This window comes from Rhopilema esculentum, chromosome 8, assembly GCF_057945365.1.
Source record: "Rhopilema esculentum isolate cy_ngs chromosome 8, ASM5794536v1, whole genome shotgun sequence".
In the NCBI taxonomy this organism is placed as follows: domain Eukaryota; kingdom Metazoa; phylum Cnidaria; class Scyphozoa; order Rhizostomeae; family Rhizostomatidae; genus Rhopilema; species Rhopilema esculentum.
Window position 1 is genome coordinate 2,587,006 of NC_142822.1, and position 22,146 is coordinate 2,609,151.

General features: G+C 37.0%; 1 protein-coding gene across 2 annotated transcripts; it reads right to left on the minus strand.

Moving 5' to 3' along the window:
* Positions 1-917: 917 nt before the first annotated feature.
* LOC135695159 (uncharacterized) lies at positions 918-21,243 on the minus strand. Of its 2 annotated transcripts, none has more exons than XM_065214152.2 (22): positions 18,820-21,243; positions 17,216-17,336; positions 16,307-16,520; positions 14,776-14,926; positions 14,203-14,396; positions 13,688-13,828; positions 13,006-13,171; positions 12,539-12,841; positions 11,737-12,027; positions 10,972-11,277; positions 10,327-10,460; positions 9,110-9,256; positions 8,698-8,792; positions 7,918-8,326; positions 7,692-7,737; positions 7,140-7,243; positions 6,776-6,903; positions 6,204-6,466; positions 5,908-5,974; positions 5,088-5,562; positions 3,371-4,439; positions 918-3,147 (listed from the first exon to the last, which is right to left on the minus strand). In XM_065214152.2, the coding sequence occupies exons 1-22, from the start codon at positions 18,842-18,844 to the stop codon at positions 2,828-2,830; spliced, it is 5,169 nt and encodes a 1,722-aa protein (XP_065070224.2). In that variant the 5' UTR covers positions 18,845-21,243; the 3' UTR covers positions 918-2,827. The 2 variants fall into 2 exon arrangements, with proteins under 2 accessions (XP_065070224.2, XP_065070223.2); XM_065214151.2 differs by having other exon boundaries at positions 920-3,147; positions 20,531-21,243.
* Between the last annotated feature and the right edge of the window lie 903 nt (positions 21,244-22,146).

Sequence of the window (22,146 nt, forward strand, 5' to 3'; positions counted from 1 at the left end):
GCTCTTTAAGACTCCAGTTGAGGTGACATTGAAGGTAAGCTCAATATTTTAGTAAACTGAATGATCTCCTGACTCCAAAATGCGAAAGTACCACGTTTGAAAATCCTTGTTCGGGACTGCATTTTCTTTCCAACAGTGGATGATTCAATATTAATTGATGTTTGTGTCCGCGGATGAAGTATCGAATGAAGGTACATGTCTACTGAAGTCTTAAAATAATCTTAACATAAAATCTTGAGATGAAATTTGATATCAACAATGACGGGAAATAAATTTTGAGAACACAACCATTACTGCTCTCCTGCCCTCCTGCCCCTTGGACCAAGTCAGAGGTACAAATGATCTTTCCCTGTCGCGAAAAGCCAGATTCTACAACAACCGACCCTTAATCGTAACACGCAAACACTTTTTCATGGCGGAAACAGATGGGGCACCACGGGAATGTCTCTGACATTCTCCCCTATTTTGAAAAGAGCCGATTTTTCATAACGTCAAAAAAATCAAAGGGGAAAATGCCGCAAGAAAAATACGCTTTTGGTGTATAGAACAGGATTCAAAAGCTCTTGATCTACACACTTTTTTTGAAGAACATTTTTATACGAACATGAGCCCCAATAATTGTAAAAAAATATGAAAAAATTAAGAACAAGACAGGGTGAGGTACTGTAAAATTTAATTTTGAGCAACGTTTTATTTAAAAATGGGTAGTTTTTCTGCAATTTTTGGTGTATTTTCATACCTATTAGTAAATAAAAGGCCTGAACATATCTCCTAAAGCATGACAGTAATCGCACTCCTTGCACCCTAATGATTTAAGAACAAATTAAGAACAATCCAGCCTCGAACTTTCGAAAAAATTAAGAAAAGCCGTCATGAAATTCAATTTACCAATTTTTATAAAAAATTGAGCATTACCCGGCGAATGACGGGTAAACAGTAATTTTCTTAAAACCGATATGCATATATCTCCTATTCAAAATATTTCAATCTCACTCTAACCTAAACGCTCTACTTTGTAATTAGCGACACTGTTAAACAAAACTGGTGTGGTTTTCAAGAAAAGTTTCATTGTATTGAAAAGGGTTTTCCTTGTAACTAATGGGCGGAAAGATATTTGGCCGAAAGGGAGATTAAAACTGTCTTCAGTAAATCATCAGATTTTCGCAAGTCTTGCGACAACGAACAGTTCCAGGCGCGTGTTTACAGAAAAGAGGTTAAAACGTAAATATAAACAATGCAAGGAAGGATGTTTCTTCTCAAAACTGAACACAATAAAATCGATTTTGATCGAAATTTGTACAACTTGATGTTTAAGGACAAGTAAAACGTAACACAAACTACTTTATGATTTCTGCAACAATATTTGTCAGAAGTGAAATAATTTCAAATAATTCTAAATTTCTCATCACAATTATTCTACAAGCGATTAAAATCATACTTTTCATGCAGGGTAAACTATTAGTCTTGCGATTTGAACGTCTAGGCCTATTGTATGGATGTTATTCATCTTAAAAGTGATGGTAACTTATGAAAAAATCTACTTATGTTCCACAAATACAATATCAACATTGGGTAAAACAACATAAAAAATAACAACAGAAAGGCTTTATATTCATACATTAAACAGCGAGGGTGAGACAAAGTATGACATATTCCCATCAGGGGCGGACACTTGATCAAATATTGGGGGGGGGGCAAGCCTATTATTTTAATAAGATGACGTCACATTTACCATTGTTTTAGAACAAAAGACCATTGTCATCCAAAGTATCGCCCCCCAAGTGTCCGCCACTGATTCCCATGTTCGAGGAAGAGTCTTTCTTGGAAGAGCAACTTTGTCTGCTTCTCTCGATTTAAACACTAATAAATAACAGCCTTTCTGAAAATGAATGGATGAACTAACGGACAAAAATTTACAAGAAAAAAATAACATCTATGCAATCCTATTAAATATATGTTTGTTTTCAGCGATGGTTACAGCATTCTTCCTTTAAAGAAAGGGAAGCTCAAATACATCAGTAATTGGAAATTTACTCTCTGTACCGGTTCGGAGCACCAAACTCTAAATAGTCGAGCTAAAACGCTAAGATCATATATTAGAGTGATAATATCTAGCATCGTCAAAATATTTTGTGCAGGTGTACAGGTCTTTCGTCAAAAAGGTGCAAATGCTAGTGCTCTTGTGCTTTCTGTAGGCCTTTTCTTTGCTTTTGGCCATTGCCGTCATAGTAAAATTCTGTTTTAGCTCTCTGACGATCGCATTTTTATGGACAATTGCTCTTGCTATTTTAGGGACAATTGCTCAAAATTAAGATACTAAGCCCATACGTTGGAAAAGTGGAATGTTGACACTATGGGGAATAAAGAGACAATTTCAAGTTTCCTAAGTAAAAAGCAGCCTAAGTTTTACCCTTTTCAAGAAGAGGTGCTTCGGCAGATATCAGTCTAGAGACACTAATGAAAGAAAAACTGATGGGGGGGGAGGGGGGGGGGGGTTGGTGGTGGTGGCAATATCTGCAACTTGCCTCAAATAGCGTTCTGGAAACTGTATTCTTGCTCTGGGTTTAATGTGAAATTAATGTTAGCCACAATCTTACGTCATTAAGACACTAGGCCTAGAATTTGTCATCAAAGAACTGATGAAACTGTTATATGTGTGCACAGTAGACTGTCCGCAGGTACGTATATCAAATATATCTATTAGCCGTGAACAGCTACATTTCCTGTACTGTAATACCTAAAACTTTTATCCGAGTTTAAGGCATCTTTCAAAAATATCGCTACTATCTAATAAACAATTCAACACTACTTATTTTACTTATTCATTTCAAACGTAAGCGCTTCTAATAAATCCATTTTGATTACCAACGGATCCATTCCTGGACTTAGTCCTTTTCCTGCTTCTTTCCATCAAATCTCGCTCCGATGTGCTTCCCTCCTCCTCAGAAGCCGAGTAACCTTCATCATCTGCCAGCTCCATCGATCTCTGGGGAATACACAAATCTTCACTTTTCGACGCTTGATTTTCATCATAGTCCCGCGTAGTGACTTCGTTGGTAAATGATGTATCAATTTCACTGCTTGGTGTTTCTCGTTCTGTTTCTATCCTAGTGGAGGAGCCGCGCAGCGGTCCAACAATTAATCTTCCTACAAAAAAAATGAGAAATTGGTTTTACCTCGATATGGGACAATCTTCAGATTTTTCCCAAACTACGAAAAGCTGATGCCCTCAACAGCTCCCCTCCCCTCCCAGGTTAGAAACGACTGCCATTTCTTCAGTAAACCATTATTTAAAGCAAAAGTTAAAATGGGAAATTACATTCCCATTGCTTAACAACTAAATTTTGCAAAGAAAAACCCTTTGATTTACCTAAAAGCGAGTTCCTCGCTGTTTGTTTATTATTATCGGCTGTAGAACCAGTCGCACTTGATAAACTTGATCTACAGCTTGGCAGACTGTGACTTTGCAAATCGTTTAGACTCGAGCACATTGATGAACGGTATTCATCACTTGTGTCACTTGCAGCATCTTCCTCGCCATTAACCTGAAGCCATTTCACAACATCCTCGTGAAGAATACCAGCTGAAAGAGCTTCCTCGTGCAGATTCTGATTGCGAAGACCAGTGTCATTTTCCTGGAAATCTTTCCCCATGGCTCCTTTGAGTGTACTGTTGTCTGAAACCATTGATTCTTTGTTGCTTTCGAGAGTGTTGCAAGCGGAGTTATCGTAAAGTCTTGCTGTGCGGTTGCTTGATTCTAAAGTATTGATTGGAGTTTCTTCGTCTGCCATTTTGTACGTGGAGCCATGTGGTGTTGCCTCCAAACAATTTGCTGAACCACAATTCTCAGCAGATTTTGAACAGTCACTTGCGCTTGATACCATGTTAACTGTTTGTAAAGGTTCAGTGCCCACCGCCTTCTTACGAGTTGCTGCCGCTTGCGTGAGAACCCGCGGCTGCCTTGCTCTCATTGTTGCAAACTCGGTCAACTCAATGCTTCCCCGATCATTGTTCACATTTTCGCACGATCGTACTGCCCTCATTTTGTCTTTTGCTTGCAGCATTGGCGACGAGCCACCGATAAACAGCGACTTGCGAATTAGCATTTCGTTTGACTTCGACGAAGATTTTCGTTTGTCGACGAGAGACAGCAGGTCATTAAGCTCTTTGATTTCACTAAGTGCTCTGTACGATCGGTACGGCTGAAGAGCAACTTGAGAACCAGCTCTGGTTCCGTCTTCCTCTGCACTGCTTACAGAAATGTGCGGCTCCGTGCTTGCGTTTGCTCTCTCTGGATCGCTGACGTAAATATTCGATGTCAGATTATCGATAAACCGATCTTCTATGTCCACTTCTCGGATGGTCTGCATTTTAGCTTGTTCATCTACCAAGGCCTGGACCTCAAGTAGTCTGTTCTTTGCTGAATCATGTCGCATCATCTAAAAGGGATATGAGCAATTAACAGCGTATGAATAATGTCCCAGTTTGATTACTATTTACACTGATTACTAATGATTACTAATGATTACAACTAATTACTATTACTATTACTATTTATAATTAGAAACTGTAATGCCAAACGTAAAGTGAAACATTGAAAGAGACGAAAGTTGACTGACCATTCATTCATTCATTCATTCATTCATTCATTCATTCATTCATTCATTCATTCATTCATTCATTCATTCATTCATTCATTCATTCATTCATTCATTCATTCATTCATTCATTCATATGGCATTCCTTTTGACCATGAAAAAACTTCAAAAGAACACCTAAACAAATTGACCGAAGAAAGGAAAAACATCCTTTCGGGAAAATGCAAATGGTATTAATTTCTTCAATAGCAGCCAAAAATTCTAATTAATATAAAATCATGGGGTAAACTTAGTCAAAGCAGAAATAATTTCACTTAAGTTGCTTCAATCGCAGATTGAGCACAATCAAAGTTATCCGTTGTATAGAGGTTCCTCTAAGAGCGTTTGGACCATTTGGGACAAAAATACCTGTCCATTGCTGAGAAGTGTTTGACAATGGAGGTTTTACTGTAGTAAATGTTAGGTAGTTATGATGACGTCTGTTCTTACCACTGTGGAGGAATTCGTTCTCGTTCTTGGTATAATCGAGCTCTTCTGGCTGACTGAAGATGACAACCTTCTTCTTTCATAGTAAGAATCAGTCCGCATTTTTAAGTCACTTCTAGTGTCACATCTGAAGAATGCTAGCCATGCGTCTCTGACGTTCTTTTGAGACAGACAATAAAAGACGAAGATAGCAAATCCCTGCAGTGAATTACAGATAGCAAATGTGTATTGAAATACCAGGCGGAAGTCTTCCACAGCTATAGCGCCAAATATCCATGTTAGGCCCATAAGGATCATAATACCAAAAGCCCTCTTCAATCTTTGCATTGCTTCGCTTGTCTCTTTCGGGTCCATGCTCCGCGTTGGCCGAGTACTCAGCTTGTACATGATGATGCCGAAGATAACGAGGTTGGACATGAGAATGAGGCAGATGGGCCCAAGAAAGCCAATGTAGAACGGAAGACCATTGACACGACAGCTAGAAAATTTTGCAATTGAATATTGAATAAAAAGGATTGGAAAGATCTGCATTTATGTGCACAATGCTAGGCGAAATATAGCAACTAAATCAAAGGTATGTGAACAAGAGACTGTTTTCTATCTTTGATCTCAAACCAGTGGCTTTCATAGCTAGCAAAATACTGTTAATTATTGGTTAATTGTGTTATAAAAGTACATTTATCTTCTTCTCGAAAGAAGCATATTGTCACATAAAGTCAAACAGTATAGAAAAGTGTGACTCATTCATGAAGATGTGACAGTCTAAGTTATGATGTTACAGAGCTTTAAAGGAAAAAGAAGCTTAATCCAAGGGTATTCTTACTAGTGTTTTCCTTGATAATGGCTAAGATCCGTGGCAGCCGTGGCTGCGACAACAATGCCAGGCAAACCTATAAAAAATCGATACAGATTAGATAAATGTCATTTTGTTAAGCATTCATAAAAGGTCTTAGGATCACTTGCCTTGCATGAGACCATATAACTCTATATATCCCAACTGGAATCAATAGCGCAGAAACTAAGACGCCACAAGAAAATAAGTACAGTTGGGAAAATTTCATGAAACATAAAAACACATAATATAGCAAGAGCATAATATAAAATAATATAGTAAATTACCCCATGCAATGAAAGTGCATTTTAGAACATCGTTGTCTTCTCTTGGTGGCCAAACAACAACAAAAGCGTGATACATGAAAGCCGCTTCCATGAACATCCACATAAATGCCACAAGGGTAAAGTAATGCAAGGCAATTCCGATAGCAAGGCACGTGTTGGGCTCTTTTGTTCTTTCGAGGCCAGTCAGAAAGAGAACGACAACAACAAACAGAGCAAAGCAAAGTTGCAACATGATGCGCGCTGCTATTTCACGACGCAGTCTCCTAAAAAGGACAAAATGAGAAATCTGAGACTTGTGACGCAATCATAGAGATAATCTGTATGAATGAATAGGTAGGTGCCAATGCTTAAAGCTGAAAAAGAGCTCGAAACTGAAAAAAGTCGTTGATTAAGTTGTTTTGAGAAATACGAGAACAAAAAACGCTTGTTTAGTGACTATGTAACATTTACTCAAAAAATTTTTTAAAAGAAACAAAGCACCGGATTAGCACCCAGTTCTTCATTGTTGTTGTTTATTTCAGTGATTAAAGTTTCTTTAAGCTTTCCTAAATACAAAATGCTTACTGAATTACCTGAATATGATATAGGTCACCATTGTTAGAAACAATCCTATGAGCGATAAGAAGCAGCCAACAACGCTGATGAACGATAATGCTCGACCATGTGAACCACAAGCTTTGCTCGTATGAGCGTAGACGTCCTGGTGTGCAAAACAAATCATCAGTTAAGTCTCTGCACTTTCATGATAGGATAATGTTACTGGAATGCGTTTTACAAAGAGAAGTACCTGAGACGAACGATTAGCGTAATAACCAAAAGGGTTCCGCAACTTAAATACTGTCACTTAAAAGTACTTGGCTCAGGCCTACTCCGAACCAAAGAAATTCAATATTTGTTTTTATGGTTATAAGGATCGTATCTAATGTCATTACATACCATCATTGCAGCAAAGTTGGTCATATGATCACACTGGCACACGATTGTTTGATTTACTACTTCATGTAGCCTGCATCCTTTGGTCGACCAATCACCAAGACCGCCTGTATAAAGAGGGGGAGACAATTTGGTTAAGATCTCGTTTTGAGAGAAACAATTCTAACTGATTTATCGACGGGGCGTTTGAAACCAAATGTCAGAAAACGGTTAACAAATCGGTTAACCGTTTTCTGACACAATTTTTCATCATGCTATTTGAATTTTTGTTTAAAAAGGAAGAAAAGCATTATTTTTTCTTCCTTTCTATTAGTATTAAAGACGCAAACTCAAAACAGTGACCATAATCACCATGTCCGTATTGACTGGCCTACTCGTTTGCCACACTTCAAAGCACGGAGTAGCCAAGAAGTAGCCAAAAAGCAGCAAGCCTTTAACCCTAATAACCTCTGTATGATTAAAATAAAGAGTCTTCTTTTTCCCGTCCTCGCCATCTTTTATCAGTGCATATTAATTTCCTTAAAAAGAGATGGTTTGAGATGCACATTTGTTTACCTTTAGCATTGAAATCCCAGTAAACGCAGGCAGTCTTTTCGATTTGCTGAAATTGGATAAGTCAAATTTTAAAATATTGACAAACAAGGCAATTCGACATGATGCAACAGAACAAAGCCAGAAGAAGCAAAAGAAAGGGCCTAGGCCATGCTTAAAAACCGAATCCTGACAGAATTTGATAAAATGGCCTAAATATGAAAAGAAAGGCAAAAATGACACCACTAACCTCTTGTTGTGGCTTTGCTTTGAAACGCAAAGTAACAGGTTTGCTTAAGTTTGTGACCTCCTTGCCCACGATACTTGAAGCTAATACTGGAGTATAAACTTTTCTTTCTTCTGTAGTGAACCCATTAACACAACTTACAGATACTTTGGTTTTTCTCGTGAAGAATCTGTTTCTTTTGTAGTAAACAAAGTAAATACTATCATTGCTGCCGTTTGTGCCATTTCCCCCTGTCACTGCTTCAACAGGAATCACAACCGATGCTTCTCCTTTCTCTTCAAAGACAATGTTTTTCTTTATTTCCCCTCGTACAAGTTTGATTTTCTTCACAATAATGTTTTCACTTTTTTCAGTCACATCTTCATCCGTGACATCCACCTTTTCAAGCCAGCTCTCGAGAATCTTGACGTACCTATAAAATCATAACAACGTCACAGTGAGAATTTCAGAAGACTGTCACCTAAGCACAAATGGCTCGATCCTCAAGCATCACTTTTTAGTCGGCCTTCTTCTCAGGTTACAACATAGACATAAGATAATAAGATGATAAGACGTTAACAAGCCTTTGTATCAAGCCTATTCAAAGAATTCTGGATATATGTACTAGAAATTAGGGAAATATTCAATCTAACAGATAATCGAACATTTTGGTACTGATCCTTTTCTGGGGCTTCCTTGTCACCTTTCGACCCACCATTAAGGCCATCCTTTATAATTTGAACTACACGGATGAAATGACATTTATCCCACAGCTATGGGGAAACGAAACACCACAGTCCATACCTTATTCCAGTATTGTTTTCCTTGTAACTTTTTTCCAGCACGGATGCATTTGCATTCAAAATATTGCTTACAGACTTCACGAGGGACTCACCAACCTGAAATATTAAATTTCAGCTACTTAGGCAAACTGTAGCTAAAAACCTCTAGATTCGCATAAACAAATAATGCAGATATAGAAATCTCTTCAACCTAACCTTATATTGGAAAACGTTTTTTAAACTTCTATTCTAAGCAAAATACTTTAATCAAAGTTGCTTTGCATCAAATTTCAATCGAAGTAATGAGCATGAAATAAACCATTAGTATAAAATATCCTTTGTTAGAAAGTTAGTTAGATCTGATCATGATTATGATTATGCTCAATAAGTTATCACAAAATGCTACGTTTGTATAGATGACGTCATCTGCTTACCTCTCTGCTCGTTCCATTTATGAGAACTACTTCCTCCAGAATATCAGCTGTCACCGCAATATCTTTTGTGCTCAACAATTTCGAGTTGTTCGTCAGCTTTTGCACGGTTTCTGTGACATTGAGCACATTATTCTCGTCAACGCCTGCCTGTAGAATATCAAGAAATAAGTTGAATAGGGCAATCCAAAGAGATCTCTAATGAATGTGGTGGATTAAAAGAAGAAAATTTTCATTTAACAGTGAAAAGAGAAAATAAATATTAGTATGGAAAAATTAAAATTAATAAAACTAAGAACTACAGAAAGGTCTGTTTAAATTCGCTAAGGTATTCATAATTCTGCTTGGAAATTGATTGCTACTCAGCTTAACTGGGAAAACTCCCACTTTTAAATACAGAGCCAACAGCCAAAAGCCGGGTAAATATTCACCTTATAACATTCTTAAAGATTCAGTCGATCAGAATATCAATGCCTACGTGCGCCTTCCTGAAGTTTTTAAACATAAAGCAACTTTCTATTTCTGAAAACTTCGCTAAAGAACCAACACATGACCAAAATATTTTACAAACAGACGCTCGCCTGCTTCCTAGAGGTAATTCCTGGAATTCACTAATAACACAACTTCAATATGAAGAGAATGTCACTAGGATATGACAGATTTCCTAGAAAGGTTAATAAAATATGAACCTACAAGAAGAAGTGTTAAGTCTATCAGATTCCAAGCTTAAACATTTCATTGCTCAACCGGATGCGTGGGAGATAATCTTGTTCAAGCCCTATTCACTTCTTTTGATGGAGAGGTATCGTAAGGGTAACCAAACGTAATGCACTTTTAAACTCTCTATGACTCTCTTATAACATTTAAATATAACATACAACATAACATAAAATGTAATATGAACTCTTTTACACTTATGAACTATAATATGAACTAATTTTAGCTTGATGGGATGACAGGGGATAGTTCTATGCGATTTCTTAAACATTACGCAAGGATTTTAGATTTAAAAATTTTAGAAGGAAGTTGACTGATAGGAAAGGAGAGCAGTAAAAAAACTAGAATGCAGAGATCTGCAATAAAGGAACTTGAAAAAAAAGCGAACCCTAAAATCTGAAAGCTATAATAAAGTTCAACAGAAAACATTTCAAGACATTTCGAATATTTGAAAACGAGAAACTTAGGAGAGAACAGTCTGTTCTCCAGTTAGAATGACTGACCTGTTTCAGTTTTCTTAACTCCTGAGATATTTGTACAGTCGGCTTTCGAGTCGTAGTGGGGGCTGAGGTTGAGGGCCTAGCTGTTGTTCTTCGCTGCGTTGTCAGCTTTGTTGTTGCAGCTGTTGCAGTTTTTGCTGGAATGACAAAATAAAATGAAAATGAATACTCAGGGAGCTCATATGCTCAACAAAAACTCTGTAAATATAAAACACAACTAGGGAAAACCTTACACAAATGAATACAGGAAAAGAATGTCCAATAAAACATAGAATGGAGATTGCATTTCCTCTATTGCAGTTTCAAACAAACTTAAAACATTAAACCTTTCATGTGTTCCATAAAATGGGAGGCGAACCAAATTGTGCTGATCTAATGTTGGGTCTTCAAATCTACACGACTTGATGAGAATTCACATTAATGCGGTTAAGGGTAATTGATAACCCCACTTCAAATGATATCTTAAGTATTTTACCCCTCTTCAAATGATGCTTCTTCAAATGATTCCTTAAGTATTTAAAAAAACCCTTCGTTTGCCAATAGAAATTTGCTTTAAATATAAAAATCCCTTGAAACAGATGCAACAACAGGCCTTAATGCGTTAGGGAAAACATCACTGTATGAGAAATAACCCAACGAGCTACTCACTTTCAGCAGGAGAGAACGTGATGATATACGGGGTTGTGAACGGGCCAGGACCAGCCGATGTCCTAGCTCGTACGGTGACATTGTATTCAAACTTTGGAACCATATTCACAATGGTGAAGTTCGAATTTTTGGTCGTATTAAAAGTTTTGGAAACAAGACGGCGTTCCCTGTCGCGAATCACAACAGAAACATCGTAAGCAGTGAGAGTCACAGTACAAATGTCATTCTCAGGTCTTTTCCACTCGATTTCGATCTTATTCTTGACAATTCTTTTCACTGACAGGCCTGATGGAGTTCTTTCTGGAGCTGCAAACAGAAAAAAATTGCCCCAATTTAAATGGCTTTGCATAAAATGATCGTAAATTTTAAAGGACAACGAATGGGTAAGTTTGGAAATTTCACTTCTTCAGCCATTATGGTTATTAATGTTGTTGCCGTTGCATTTGGTTGTTCAATGTGTGAGTAATATTGTAACATGTTTCATCAGATATTCTTAACATCATTGGTAAATCCATACGAAAACATCATTACCCTAAATTGTCAAAACTTTATTTAAGTGTAGTAATCCACGTGTAAGAAGAACTTGTACTTGACCTGCTTTTAGGTATGGATTTAGTTTAAAAGAACTACACTTGGCGCGATAATTAAGGGTGATTCGAAAGACCCTGTAGGGCTCCCTGACGAAATTCGAAATACTTTAGCGCTTATATCCTAACGAGACACTTGAATGTTTTCAACGTATTTACAAAAGATTTCAGTACTTACTGCACTCTCGTGTCCTGAATTGCTGACTTGGAATACTGGAGCCTTTCGTGTTGTCAGAATAAAGAAAGTTAACATTAATACTGTATTTGGTAAATGGCTTCAGCAACTTAATAGTTTTTGCTCCGACGGTTGTGTTGAAGGCGAATCTTCCAGATAGTTTCTCTGAGGTAGCAAAATTAGTGAGAGTCACCTCATAGGCAAGAATATCTGACATAACTGTCCCTGTAACACCAAGAAGTATTTCTACGCTGTATGCCTCTACTTTGTTGATTTTCAAAGTTGGTATCGAGCCTGCAAACGAACAACAAACATGGTCATCAGGCATTTTTAACTCGGTCTATGAAAGCCAACGAAACCTTTTTGTTAAACATAAAGAAATAGAAACTTTAGAATAGAAACAAGGGTCATGTTTCACAAGAAGGTAAATGGGCAAAGATAAATAAAGAGAAAAACGAGAAATAAGGGAAGACAGAAAAAAGAAGGCAAGAATGGTGAAGAAGATTCAGGTTTTGTGTCCCCAATTAGCTTGTAAGCTAAATATATATATTTTTAACACATTAATAAAGTTTTTGATTGATTGATTGATTGATTGAGGTTGAAAATGAAGATTTGCACTTATTTATTTATAACTTTAAAAGAGTAGTAAGGATCTTTGCTTCCTTTGAGAAGACAGATTAACCCTGTTCCACGTTTTTCGCGCTCTGAAGTTTTAGATGAATTTAACTCATACTGTCCAATATCAATCATTAAAATTAGAACCAAATATCACACCTAACACCAAAAGCATGATCTATCAACTTACCATCGACTGTGATTTGGGCAGTGGACACGGCTCTAACTGTGACACTTGGATAATTTGCAGCACAGGAGAAGGTGTTACCATTTTCTCCCATGTTTATCTTCTTGAAGACCAGTGAAGTCACATACATGCCTTCCTTGTCCGTATTGCTGATGCTCATCATATCAGTAGTCGAGAGCGGGTTTCCGTTTTTCTGCCAAGTAACCTTTATTCCAGGCTGGCCAGTCAATACGCAAGTGAGGTTGAAGGTTGTTCCTCGCTTCACTATTTTGTTTTCGATCCCTTTCTTTATGGTCGGGACGGATCCTACCATAAAATCATAACATTCGTTAACAAGACTATTTCTCTAATCTTCCCGAAATTTAGAAATTTTCATTGGAAATTTTTGGGTGATACTCAACAACATCTTGAATGTCATTTCTTCATTCTTAAAATCGTTTCTATTGAAACAGATAAAATATATGAATTACCTTTGATTGGCGCACATTGATAAACTTCGACCCTCATGCACGCCATGTCACTTGGGTAATTGTTCCAGCTCACGGGTATAAATCGAATAAATCTTGCAATAGTCTCCACACTCACATCCAGCATGTGTGTCCGGATCGTTTTGTTGTCTGAATTTCCACTGAATAGCTGAAAATCGAGGAAGCTGCTTGAGACGACACTGCATTTCAAGGTTGAGAAGTAGAAGGAACTACTAGAAATTCAGGATATGGTGCGCTTTTAGCCAATTTTTTCGACTAGAAACCACTTTTTTCCTTTCAGATGCCAGTGGCATGAAGCCTATGAACAATCACTTTTCCCAAAAACGATACATGGTATTATTTTCTATAATAGCCTTGGCTCTCGCTTATTTACTACATGCATTAGCTACGAATAACACATTATTACTTATAATTTATCTCAAGTTTTTCCTATAATACGAGGATATATGGAAAAACAACAAAAATGCTGCGATAAACTCTCAAAAAAAACTTCATCCCTATTTTTTTATTCTTCTGCTTTAACTTGGCAAATTTGCCTTAAAAATGTAAAAAGCTTTTAGCAAGGAACCCTGATCAGGGTAAACAATAAAATACACCTCGATTCAAAAGCAACAGTATACTACCTTCAAAATAAAAACACGTGCATCAGATTTAGAGCCCTCACCTTAACACTTCCATGATCTGCATATTGTTTCCACAAAGTTCCATCAATACTGTAGTTTAAGCGATAAAGAGTTGCCCAAAGATTAAAATTGTAGCCCTGGGTTGCAACACCAGAAACAACTCGTACACGACCTAAGTCAATCTAGAAAAGATTCAATTCAGTTAAGTACAAATCCAAAAAAATCTGTTTGGAAAGCAGAATTTCTAGCTTTTTGTTATTCTGGGGGAATGGGTCTGCAACATACGTTTTGCAATTTTGTATTTACTCATTGAAAGGCTGAGGAGTTAACTAGACATACAGTTATCGAGTCTTCAGATGGTAATATCTCCAAATCGTTAATTCCTTGGTCAAATGTTGTTTTACTTATTTCTTAAACGAAAGTGTAGAGTGTTACTAACATAGAATACTGACATGTCAAGATCAGAATTCCAATTTGTTGGTAATTAGTACTCAGGTTGTTGTTGCTCTGAAAAAGACACATGCAGAGTTAATTTCAATTAAAGGGTATGCTATACCTGCAAATAAGGAGACAGGTCTGTTTTCTTGGGGCACCATGCACCCCAGCTTCTCTCTCCAGTGGGTGATATCTTATGTACGTTGTGTAGTCTTCCCTCGTAAGCAAAATGCCTGTTGAATTCTGACGATGCAGTCATACTGCTATCCGGTATCTTTCGAATGTTCGCGTCAACACCAATCGGGAAACGGCAGTCTACAAAATAGCAAACGAATCTGTAGAGAAAGCATTTCCTTGAGACTTGACTGCATATATGATTTTATCCTTGACAAATCTTGGTTGCATTTCTACAGTCGGATTGAACACTGCCTTATTATCAAGTTGTAACCTTTTCTTGTTGCAATGAGTATGTTAAATGGTACGATTACATATTTGTGGGGGCTCAAACGACATATGATGAAGATCGTTGCTTGTTAAATCAATTGTATCTCATACAATAGGATATGGATAGTAACTCAATATCAGGATAGCAGAAAATTCCAGCAGAACAGAACCTGGCTTTTCCAGAAGAAGCACCTATAAAATTTAACAAAGCAGTAGGCGTAGATATTGATAGATAAGAGTTAAGTTATACCTTCTTTGGGCTCGCATCCATAAAGTTCTGCCCTCAAACAAGGACATGTGCCAAAGAATGTGAGGGGCACAATCCTGATATACCTTGCTGTCAATGGTGGGTCAACTTGGTTTTTCACTGCGTCATATCTGTCTATGTTTCCTTTGAAAGTCTACAGATGAAAGACATTTTTATAGAACTCCATAAATGTCACAATTATCTCGAATCTGACTACTTCTTAATTCAAAACCCAAATGGTATTGAAAGAACTATGCACTTTACAGAGAGGTTGGTTGACACGTTCGAGACTGTTTAGGCCGCGATCAGCTTTTCATGATGTCGTCCAACGTTTTTGCGAAACAGAATGCAGGGCAGCATAATTCGAGAATATGCTGTTAGGGATATCATTTTTTTCTGATAAAAAAGGGGAAAATTTCATTTTCTCCAGAAAAGGAGAGCTAGTGCCAGGAAAGAGTTCCAGACGTTCACCTCTATTCAGAACAAAAAAAATTCGCGTGAAATTTTAAAAGCCCAAACAGGTGGATCTATTGTAATCGACAACGGTGACCCGAGAGCGAAATACGAAGACATCATTGAAGTAATGAGCAATAAACCATGTTTGCTCTAAAACATAGTATGGCGTGTTCTAAGCAAATCCCTTTATGTTATCCATTGTCTAAGAAGAAGAAAGTTTTACGTCAAACTAGAAGAGGAAATCCTTGTGAAAACACTGCGTATAGACGTAATGCAAAAGCAAATGTTTTCATGAATTTTTTGTTTCCAATAATCCAATCATGGCTACATCAGAGAAGTGTAAACTGTAATACATTTTCTCAGGTGATTCGAATTGTTATTAGAATTAGCAGGCTCAGAGGGAATTTTACACGAGAAAATGTATCTTTTATAACCCAAACAACGCTTATAATCCAAACTGCAACACCTTTTCCGCTAGAGTCAGTCAATGGCAACCATAGACTCATGCGCTGACTTAGATATAAAGACACAAGGATAATAGAATGAAGAAAACTGTTAAGGCGTGTATTACCCATCTTAGCCTATTTTTACGTTCTAATTGGAGAGGCCATGGCCCCACCAGCCCCCAGCTATGCCTTGGCTTTAGAAAATAGGGTACTGTCTCTTATTATAATGAAACAAATTTGATTTTCTCTTTTCAGAAATTTGTTATGCCCATTGACTGGTGGGGCTTATTTATAAACTGATCTATAAAGTTTATAAATACACCTCTGTTCATTTGCAGAAACTTCCCAAAAATTGCACGAAAATGGTAGATAATTCAGGAGATCTCTTCCCCTCCTAGACACGACCTCGTCTGCACAACAATGCGATATTTTATTTGTCTACTGACGACCAAGACCAACATAATCAGTTATTAAGTATTTCAATCTGAATTGCTTATTAGACCAAGACCCCTAAGACTTGTGTTTAAGCGACTCTAAGTTATCTTAACCTGTGTCACAAAAAATGATACTCAATGAGCAACGACATAAGAATCTCAAGACTGTTTCTTATGTACACAAATATTTGAGCCTACCTTGCCCTTCCCATTGACTTTATAGTCGTGCCATTCAATGTTGTCATAACTGTAGCTAAGACTGTATGACTCCACGAATTGATTTATGCTGTAACCACCCTGCGTCTCCACCGCTGTCAAGGTCGTTGCTTTGCCTAAATCCACTTGGAGATACTCGATTTTCCCAGCCGAACATTCGTATGCGCACCATGCGCCAAAATTGCGTTTTGATTGGCTACAAAGGAAAAAACTTCCAATAAATGTTTCTGGGGTATAAAATACTTTCCAAACTACATTTAGATTGCAAGGGCACCAAGCTGCTCTGTCGATGAAGGGCTGCTATTCTGATAATTTGCAGAGTCTTGGAATACCATACCTCAAAAAGCACCCCTTCCAGTTCGAGGACCTATTTACTGATTGCAATAGCGTACAACATTTCCACCAAAATAAAACTATTTCTACGGATTTTCTGATAAAGCAATAGGATTTCCATAAAAGGTATACGAATTTTCCATAGAGTGATTTGCCACTCGTTCCAGGGACTCTATGTAAGAATTCAGCAATGATTAGTTTTTAGTGTGCAATTCCTCCTCATCCATTAGAAAGTTTGCGCCACAGATCCCGCCTAGGCCAACTCTTTTCTAATTTTTAGAATTTTTGGGAAGTGTTGTCTCTTGCTGTAATATGGTCTATTACCCAGCAGTATGAGCCGCTAGCAAAAACTTTCGAATATAAATAGCCATGGATTTGTATTTCTGACTTGTTTTTTTAAAGTTGCTGCAGTCCTTCGGTGGCTTGAATTCTTCCTCGTATATCCTAATATTACCTTCCTGACAGTTCCATTTCTACCTTGTTAGTCATTCTTACAATCATGCTACACTTCTTCGTTTTATCTTAATTTTCAAATCATTTTTCAATCAGCAAACTTACTCATATTGTTCATTCAAACGACCGTATTTTGCAAGGTGTAGTGGCTTCTCTGAAGAGGCAGTGATACTTGAATCGGGTATTTTCTTGTTGTCTGCATCCAATCCAAGTCCTTCATCACATCCTGCAAATAAAACCATGAAAACCCCATCAAAATCTGTCTTTTGGATTGCTGGGTGTGGTTTCAAACCACAATCCCACTCCCCCCAACAATTTAAGCAATTCATCGTCATAAATTGCTATGGGGAGAAAAGTATCACACGAAACTCTCTCAAAATATCAAATTTATTAATTGTCAAACATTGCTATGGGTAGAAACTCTTTTTTATCATTGACGATTCATTTTCTTACATATTTGTAATCTCTTAAAAAGTCTCCCTATGCCGCTGTTTTGTATTGAAACAAGTTTCCAGGGCGTTTATTTTTTTCGCCGATAAATGACACATTTTGTTACCTGAACCAAAGCGAATCAACTTGCTTTTGGTATCTAAAAGCAAACAATTTCAATGTCCCACACTCAATTAGTGCTTCTACATAATAGTATGGAAAATTGCGCCAAATACCACTACATTAAGCGCCAACGGCATTTGTTAGAGAAATTCACTGCTTTTTCATCGGCAGTTTGTTACGAAATCGTGATGTCAAACGGGAAAGAACCATCTTGAAATCGATGCTCAAAACCAACAAATCATTTTAAAAAATTTTTTTCTTCTGCTTTGAATTGTACGAAAAAAATAATTAGATCTATAAGTTGGTAAGTGGTATTCGTTCAGTTAATAGTCAAGAAGCATCATAAACGGCCTATATTGTCAAATTCTACTCGAAGCAAATATATAGACATCGAAAAGGCCACGCTGCAAGCAAAACCCTAAAATAAGTGTCTGCTTCCAAAATAGGTTCTTTTGCCTCCTATATGACGTAGTTGACAAATGAAAGAAGGTTGTTTTGGTTATGCGACGGGCGTGGGGGTGAAAATTGCAAAAAATCTTGATACATAACAAGAACCTAATTATCACTTTCAACTGTGAATTGGGAATGTCAACAGGAAGATGAAAAAAGAAAAGCCGTCAACTCAAAATTCCAGGTATCCGGAACAAAGTCATGTTGCTCTGGGCAGTGGCATGAGGTCTTCTGCTAATGCATTGAAAGCTAGTTTGTAATGTTCTCTTCTTTGAAGATGATATACACGAGATGTTCTGTTCTGCACAAACTCTTCAATCTAACGAAATCTCCAGAATTTTCTATTAACTTTTCTATAAACTATTTCTCAATTATTTTCTAACCTTTAGGTAATTATAACACTCGATCTGGCTAATTCAAAATTATCTAGCTTAGATCGGCTTACCCTTTATGATGTAGAGTGCGTTTACATTGCTTGAGAATTATATCTCTCAAATTTTTAACTTCTGAGCAATACAGTAAATTTTTGACTAGCAGCTCAGTGCAATACGTTTGCTAAAAATCAGCTTGATTGATAACTTTAATGACGGAATTTGACACCCAAACACTTTTATCTACATGACAGTGTTAACAAAATTCTCGCTGAGACTATCTATATTATAACAGCTTTGATAAAAGTTTTATCAACCAACAATACAGTTACTAACCCCAACAGAGAGTGGCGCAGCGCATAAAATTGTCACGTTTTCAGTAAGATCTTCTGGTTTAGAAAAAAACACCGCCAAATGCATCGAAAATTTTAGTGATATCTGTGTATTGTCTCTTCATCCGAGTTCAGGAAGATTCAATGTCAGTATGACCACATGAAGCAGCCAACTTTATCTCATTGAGTAAACAGTAAGTGATCCACAGCGGAAGCAAGGGGCAAATACAGACATTATTAAATACCGTCGAATCAACAAGAAGTGTAGTCATCAAGTACTGGTTTATTTGCCTATCCTAATAATTTGAATACTCTTGAAGAATAAAAGGTTGTTGAGTTATGAAAACAACTTGACTGCTGCCTTTAGGCCATGATAAAATTTTCTAATATAAATGACGTCATCGCTTTAAAACGAAATCGAAAGCTTTAATTGGAAAGAATATTCAAGTGCTAAGTGAGTCATGGCCAATGCGGCATAAAGATTCTTAAGATATTACGCACTAACTAAATACTGTACTAATAAAAACAGGTGCAACCCACGAGGCTTTGGCTCCGGCCTAAAGAACAATTTTCTCAATGATCTTCTTGGACGATTGTAGTCTAGTTTTTATATTATATAAAGATATTCTTTTTAAGGAATCTCAGGGTGCTGTTAGAAATTACTTTTTAGCCCCCTCTGGTTTTCTATTCCATTTGTTTAGCTCCTATATTAAATGCTTTCGCAACTTATGTAGTTCCTTCTTCGAAGAAACTTACTTTAATACTTTGTTATATTACCCTGCTTATTTAACCTTTATCTAAAATACTATTTGCTATCTCTTTGGTAATGCAAAACTAAACTGGTCGCGTGCCACAAAGGCCAAAATATAAAAATATTTAGATACAAAACAGGACATATAAGATACGTTCATATTTTGAAAACATGAAACATCTTATTTAGCTCGATGATAAATATAGCCTTATAAATCTACGCAATCTGGAAATAAATCTAAAACTATTGATGGACTTTTAAACCTAAAAAGCAGTAAAATTGGTTTTTTCTGCACTTTGTTATTCACCCAGCGCAAGCCTTTCAACACGTCGAAATGTCTCATGACCCTCTCAAATCTGAAAAGCTTTCTGTCTGTGTTTGAGAAATAACATGAAATACTAGCATCAGATTTCTCCTTTCCCTTCGATGAAAAGCCGAATGAAATAGCACACTTAAAAGTTCGTGTTTTAGAAATAAGTTAACGAAGGGAAGAGAGTGGAGAGCATTTCGAGGCAGCGATTTAAGCGGGAGAAATGGAACAGTGCCAAGGCCTGTCTCTGATTGTGATACCGCTGATTCTATGATAATTGTTTCTTTCTAGACAGTTGTGTTATTAACGATCGCTCGCACATGATTCCGGAAGATCACATAAAAATGCGAGAAAAAGACTGTTTTGGTTCGAGGTCAGCTCTCTCCAGGGAGAACTGATTCTACGGCCTTTAAAATCACCTTGAATTTCCATCTTGTTGATAAATGTACCCGTGTGTTGGGACGTAGCCCGAGTTGAATTTGTAGGACATAGACAAATGAATGGCTTCTGACAATGTTTATGGGATATTCAGTAAATAATAATATAGTAAATCGCGCCTTATACATGAAGTACAGGCATGAGGGATGCCTCTTCTAATTGTCCTTCCTCGCAACTTAAATTACAATATAATAGCAAGTTTAAGGTAATACATACCAGCCAATGTTCTTTTTGTGATGAACAATAACAGTAGTAATACGATTTTCGTACTAGCCATGTCGATTCATGCCAGTTAATAGACTCTAATAAGCTTCACAGGATTTTCGTCTCAGCCGTTGTGTTGATGAGTCCCTACAGAAAAGTTTCTCTAAACAGAAGGCATAAAGCCTATTGTTAACTCAATTACGTGTGAGTGACAGCTCTATTCTCTTTGTTTTTGCCGGTATAAAGGATGATCACCAGGAAAAGTCAACATAAAGCGCCAATACCACAACGTTTTCTCTGTCCTTGCATTCAGTCCTGTTTATTTTAGCTCATACAAAATACAGCGTATCACAGATCATAAACTTCGTGCGAAGCCGACCAGCGTTATCCGCTCGAGGTTGCCTAACAATTATGGCTTCTTTCCCTCCGCGATCAAAGCAGTTTTGGCTGCGTCCAGCCTCAATAATAATCTAGACCCACTGCTGGATTTCACCAACGGAAACTGTATGAATCAGACAGGAAATACCGCGCGACTTGCAGCGACACCCAACTTGATGTGTGAAAAGGAAACGTTGAAAGTCCGTCCTGGAGACAGTTATCCATCAATGTTTCTATGCGTTATATTTACCCCTAAATTCGCCCCAGTTCATTGCCTAAAACATGACAAGTTAATTAGGCAAAATTACACACACTGACTGCAGCTCCCTTTTCTCACTGCAATTCGACACGAATTTTTTCTGAATTTAAAAAATGTGTTTATGTAAATTCTTTGTAATTTGAGTCATGAAACGAAGCTGTGACAAGAATTTGAAATTTGATACCCCTTCGAGTCTCACTTGAATTGCGTCACGATTTACGTTTAGGGGACTGGGTCTTAGAGAATAGTATTGCGTAATGAAACTAAGATAACTTGTAAATAAAAAATGTCTTTCTAAATTATAGTAGTGTTTTATAGTAGAATACCTTGCTTAACACATGAAAGTTATTGGTATTGTCTGTTGTGATCCAAAATTGATATAAAGTTAAGGACATCTACTTTGTGGAAGCCCGAGTAGGAAGTGTTATCTAAGGAAGACGTTCCATTTTTAGCTGCTTACTATTGAAAAATCAGAAGCAGTGCATTTTTTGTTGCAAAAAATGGATTTTCCTTCAGCTTCAGATATTCTAATAAAAGCTAGGAAAATTACTAGGATTTTTTACTTTTTTCAATAAAGCAAATTATGTTTTTCATAACTGAAAAGATTTATGTTGTTTTGAAGGATGACGATTTGTCACTAGAAAAGCATCAATAACACAAAAATGCTGAAATAATAAGAATTGTTTGTAATTAATCCGACCATCAGATATGATCGTAAAAAGACCATAAAAGATATAAAAGCCTGATCCTTAATCTGTTCAAGATAAAATAATATCTTGATATGTTTTATAGAATCTGTAGCATCAGGTATTATATTTGCTTTCTAACTTTGAAAACATATCGAAACCATAGTTTAAACCAACCAGATCCTGAAAATGTATTTTGCAAATGCAGCTTTATAAACTAAACCAATGACTGAACGAAATCTCTCTTGTTTGAGATGAGCAGCAATCTTTTTCGTTTGAGATGAGCAGCAATCTTTTTCGTTTGA